Source organism: Penaeus vannamei, chromosome 26 (genome assembly GCF_042767895.1).
Source record: "Penaeus vannamei isolate JL-2024 chromosome 26, ASM4276789v1, whole genome shotgun sequence".
Classification (NCBI taxonomy): Eukaryota; Metazoa; Arthropoda; class Malacostraca; order Decapoda; family Penaeidae; genus Penaeus; species Penaeus vannamei.
In genome coordinates, this window is record NC_091574.1 from 25,939,039 (window position 1) to 25,944,038 (window position 5,000).

The following is a 5,000-nucleotide window of genomic DNA, read 5'->3' on the forward strand; positions in this document are numbered from 1 at the left end:
TCCGTTGAGCGTTACTAAAAGCTAAAAAGAAAAGAAAAAGAAAGAAAGCAAAGGAAAACGCAACTTTCCTGAATGAAAGGAGCGTCAGAAGCTTCCGAAGAAAGCGGATAAGAAGAAGGTGAAGGGAAGGAAAGAGAAGGAGGATAATGAGGAGGAAGAAGAGGAGGGGAAACAAGTGGAGGAAGAAGAGGAGGGGAAACAAGTGGAGGATGAGGTGGAGGAGGGGGAAGAAGTGGAGGAGTAGGAGGAGGAGGAGGAAGAAGTGGAGGAGAAGGAGGAGGAAGAAGTGGAGGGGCAGGAGGAGGAGGAGGAGGGGGAAGAAGTGGAGGAGTAGGAGAAGAAGGGAGGAGGAGGGAGGAAAAGGAGGGGGAGGAGAAGGAAGAGAAAAGAAGAAGAAGAAGAAGGACGAGGAGGAGGAGAAGGAGGAGAGGGGAGAGGAGGACCTCACCCCATTCAAACCCTAGCCCTCGCGTCCTCCGACTTGCATCACACACTACATTCCCGATCCTGAATTAGATCTAACTACGAAAGAAGTGCGACCCGAGCAAGCAAAATAAAAGAGGCAACTATGGGCGTAAACAGAAAGCACAAAGACACGCGCTGAATTCCTTGTCCAGAGCCCAGGCCGGCAGTGTGTGGGCGGCCTCTTATAGGTCCTAGCAGGGAGAGCTGTGTTGGTTGTCCGTGTTTCTCTGTTGCCAAACGGGCGGTTTAGTGTCCCCTCGTGTGCATGCAGGAAGATTTAATCCGTGAAGACAAAGAACCTTTTAAGGGAGTTTCAAGGTGACTGCAAGAGATAAGAAGTCCTCTCTCGGGGCTACGAAGGCTGGAGCTCAGAGGGATGCAAGGGACTCCAGTTTACATACGAAGAAAAAGCCATCGTTATTGTTTTGTCTTTCTATCAAGTCCAGGTAGATACTGTGAAGGAGGTTCCCGAAGTGCCATGCAGACCAGACAGGAGGAGGCGACAAGAGACTGAAGAAGACCCAGCGAGGGCGGGTCGGGAGCCCTAGCGGGGGCGTCATGCACCGAGCCTTTACCTTGGTGCGCCGGGAATGCCTGCGCGGGCGGGTTCGCGCCCATGGCCAGGTCGCGCTCGTCGGGGTAGCCGAACGCTTCATAAGAGGGGGACAGCATGTTCCCGCCTAGCGGGTGCAGGCCGCCCATTTCGGCCATGGCCTGGCTGTGGGCGTAGTAGGTCCTCGGCATCGCTATTTCGGGGCCGTAGCCGGGCTTGTCTTGGCCGTAGGCCTCGTACTCGCCCTCGTACCCCCCGTGCACGGCGGGGTAGTGGTAGTCCACGCTTCGCTGGTCGAAGCGCAGGCCGCCCTGGCCCATGTACTCCGGTAGGGCGTGCGCGGGCGGCAAAGGCGGGTCGGGGTCCATGGGCAGCAGCCTCCCGGCGGCTTCCACGGACAGAACCTCACGGCGTGGCAGCGGCGTGGGATGGGCAGGGACGGCGCCTCGGACGGGCGGGGGCGGGACGTCACGGGGCGAGGGCGAGGACGGGACGGCGGCCGAACTCACGCCCTCCGGAGGCCCGGCTCTCGGACTGTCCTCAACGGGAGCCCTGGAGGCCGAGCCCGAGGGCAGCCCCAGAGAGCCCGCGGCGGAGGGCGGCGACCTGCTCGCCGACCCGGTCCTCACGCCGGCCCCGCTCGGCCCGTTGCTCGCGCCCGACGGGCCGGACCCTATCAAGCCGCCGCCGCCGAGGAGGACGGCCTCGCTCTCCTCGGGGGAGGGGGACGCCTCCTTCGAGGGGTCCTGCGCCCCGAGGCGGCGAGGCATGCTGTCAAACCTGGCTAGACTGGGGGAGTCAGTGTCGAGGAGCGCGGCGCCACCACTACCTTGGAACGCCGTCGTGTTGTCCTCCGGCTGGAGATGCCCGCTGCCCGCTGCCGACGCTGCCACGCCTGGCGACGCGGCGCTGTCCTCCAGGCCGGCTGAAGGCGTTGCAGCGTTCGCGGGGGCATTCGGGGCATCCTGCAAGACGTCCTGCGAGTCCGACGAGAGATGGGGCAAGACGCGAGGGCCGCTCTGCAGCGTCCGTCCTCCCGCCCCGCCCACCAGACTGCTGTTGCTCCGGCCGTCCGTCACTGCGGGGGAGAAAAACACGAGAGTTAACACCATTTCCTTTAAAGCAAAACACTACTGGTAAGCGCACTCACATTCTCTCCATCCCTTCTCAGCTGCTGTAAACAAACACAACAGGTTTCTTGTGATCTTGAACCAACGAAAAATGTCTTGAGTTCATTTGGTCTTATAATCACATGAAACTTGGTACATCTTTTAACAAATAACTTAGTAAACTAGCAAAGCGAACTAAACAGGCAATAACGAAGCATGATGAGGACGAATAACGAAAGTGACATGCATAAATACCTTCGTGAGGAATTACGTAAACCAGAAACGAAAACTAGATAAACGAGAGACAAAGAAAGAAAGAAAAGCAACACAAAGAGAGCTTAACCCTTTCACTTCTGCTTTCTGGCGTCAATGTAACCAGTCCCAAACGTTCGATTTTTTTTCCGTGTGACTTCGTGTGAATCTGTGACTTAGTCTTCCTAATCGCCCCACGAATCTCACGACGCGCGCGGACTCTCGCTCCTCCATCTATTCCTTTCAAAAGATGGCGTCCCCTTCCTGCACCTTATTGTCCATAATCATCACACTCTATCGCCTCCTCTGCCGCCGAAATAGATACGAATCCCAACGCTACCGACGGACGAGACGCTCACGAATGGAGAAGCGGGAATAAAAGGACCTAAAGACATGACCTAAATGAAAAGAAAAAGAAAGGAAAATGTCAGAACTAAATAGAAGAAGAAGAAGAAGAAGAAGAAGAAGAAGAAGAAGAAAAAGGACACGAAGGGAGAGCGAATAGAGAGAACGCACCACCCTCTTCGCCCGCTTCAGAGACAGAAAAAAAGGAAAACAAGAAAGAAAAAAAGAAAGAAAGAAAAAATACGAAAGAAAGAAAAAAAGAAGAAAGAAAGAAAGAGAGGAAAATAGAAGAAAAGAAAGAAAGAAAGAAAAAAAAAAACGATGTCCCTTCGCTTATGAAAATCAATCCCTCAAATATCTCTCGGAGCCTCCCCCATTTCGACTGCCGCACCCTACCCCCTCCCCCCCCTCCAACCCCTCCACTGGGGTACGCGTGAGACGAGAGCGGGCACAGTGAAGTGAGACAGAAGGGGGGGGGGGGGGGAGGAAGAAAGGGGGAGGGGCAATGTCGGAGAAAATACTTAATGGGTGGGTGGGTGGGGTGGGGCGGAGGAGAGACGAAGAAAGTGAGGAAAAGGAAATGAAGCACAAAATAAGGAGGAACAGAAGTCAAAAGAAAAAGAAAATTAAAATAGGAATCAAATAACAATAACAAAGAAGGACAAACCTTGGGACGAGTAAAGTACAAATCTAATTAAAAACAAACAAACAAACAAAAAAAAAAAAAAAATAATAATAATAATTAAAAATAAATGGATACAAAAATCGAGACAAGAACACCATCAACAACGAAAAACGATAAAATTAATATCTGAAAGAGGGAAAGGGAAAGAGGCAAGGGGAGGGGGAAGGGGGGCGTGTCTCGAAAGCCCCCGTATTGACGTACCCAAGACTCTCCAGCATAAAATCCGGAATCCTCTTGCGTCCAATAAAACGTCATCAGCGACGCACCAAAAAGACCTTCCATTAAGAGGGATTCCCCAGCGTCGAGTCCCAGCCAAATGTTGCATGTTGAATCTCTTATCAATTCCTTTTTATGGACATTTATGAAAAGGCAACATGAATACGCGGATTACGTATGAATGAATGAATGAAGGATATGAATATATAACTGACACATGTAAGTAGATGCTAAAATGTGTTATGTGCGTATCCTTATGCATGAATCTATTTGTGTGTGTACGTGTGTGTGATGTACATACATATAACGGGTACACAGAGAAAATCGGAAAGGGAGAAAGGGAGAAAGGGCAAAAGAAAGGGAAAAGGGAGAGAGGGAGAGAGGGAGAGAGAGAGAGACGGAGATAGATAGATAGAAAGATAGATAGAGACTTAGAGAGAGAAAATCCATACCCGTGCATTCCTAACCACGACCTAAAAAAGTACATCACGAACCGCGCTCTTCGCCTCCCCCTCCTCGCTCTGCTTTCCCTCCTCCTCCTTCCCCTCTCCTCCTGCTGCTGCTCCTCCTCCTCCTCTCCTCCCTCTACTCCCCCCTCCTTCACTTCCTCCTCCGCTCTCCTCATCGTCCTCTTCCTCCTCCTCCCTACTCCTACACTCCTCCCTCTACTCCCCACTCCTTCACTTCCTCTTTCCCTCTCCTCCTCCTCCTCCCCACTCCTTCACTTCCTCTTTCCCTCTCCTCCTCCTCTCCTCCCTCTACTCCTCACTCCTTCAGTTCCTCTTTCCCTCTCCTCCTCCTCTCCTCCCTCTACTCCCTACTCCTTCAGTTCCTCTTTCCCTCTCCTCCCTCTACTCCCCACTCCTTCACTTCCTCTTTCCCTCTCCTCCTCCTCCTCACCACTCCTTCACTTCCTCTTTCCCTCTCCCTCCTCCTCCTCCCCACTCATTCACTTCCTTTTCCCTCTCCTCCTCCTCCTCCTCCCCCCACTCCTTCACTTCCTCTTTCCCTCTCCTCCTCCTCTTCCCCACTCCTTCACTTCCTCTTTCCCTCTCCTCCTCCTCCTCCTCCCCACTCCTTCACTTCCTTTTTCCCTCTCCTCCTCCTCCTCACCACTCCTTCACTTCCTCTTTCCCTCTCCTCCTCCTCCTCACCACTCCTTCACTTCCTCTTTCCCTCTCCTCCTCCTCCTCCCCACTCCTTCACTTCCTTTTTCCCTCTCCTCCTCCTCCTCCCCACTCCTTCACTTCCTCTTTCCCTCTCCTCCTCCTCTTCCCCACTCCCTTCACTTCCTCTTTCCCTCTCCTCCCTCCCCACTCCTTCACTTCCTTTTCCCTCTCCTCCCTCTACTCCCCACTCCTTCTCCTTCCCCTCT

At 53.3% G+C, this 5,000-nt stretch overlaps 1 protein-coding gene across 3 annotated transcripts in view; it reads right to left on the reverse strand.

Moving 5' to 3' along the window:
• LOC113800024 (uncharacterized) overlaps nt 1-5,000 on the reverse strand; it is a 454,286-nt gene that overhangs the window by 47,652 nt on the left and 401,634 nt on the right. For all 3 annotated transcript variants that reach the window (XM_070140262.1, XM_070140261.1, XM_070140260.1), the window contains one exon: nt 1,041-2,096. In XM_070140262.1, the coding sequence (XP_069996363.1) occupies nt 1,041-2,096 (1,056 nt within the window). The remainder of the gene's footprint in view (nt 1-1,040; nt 2,097-5,000) is intronic.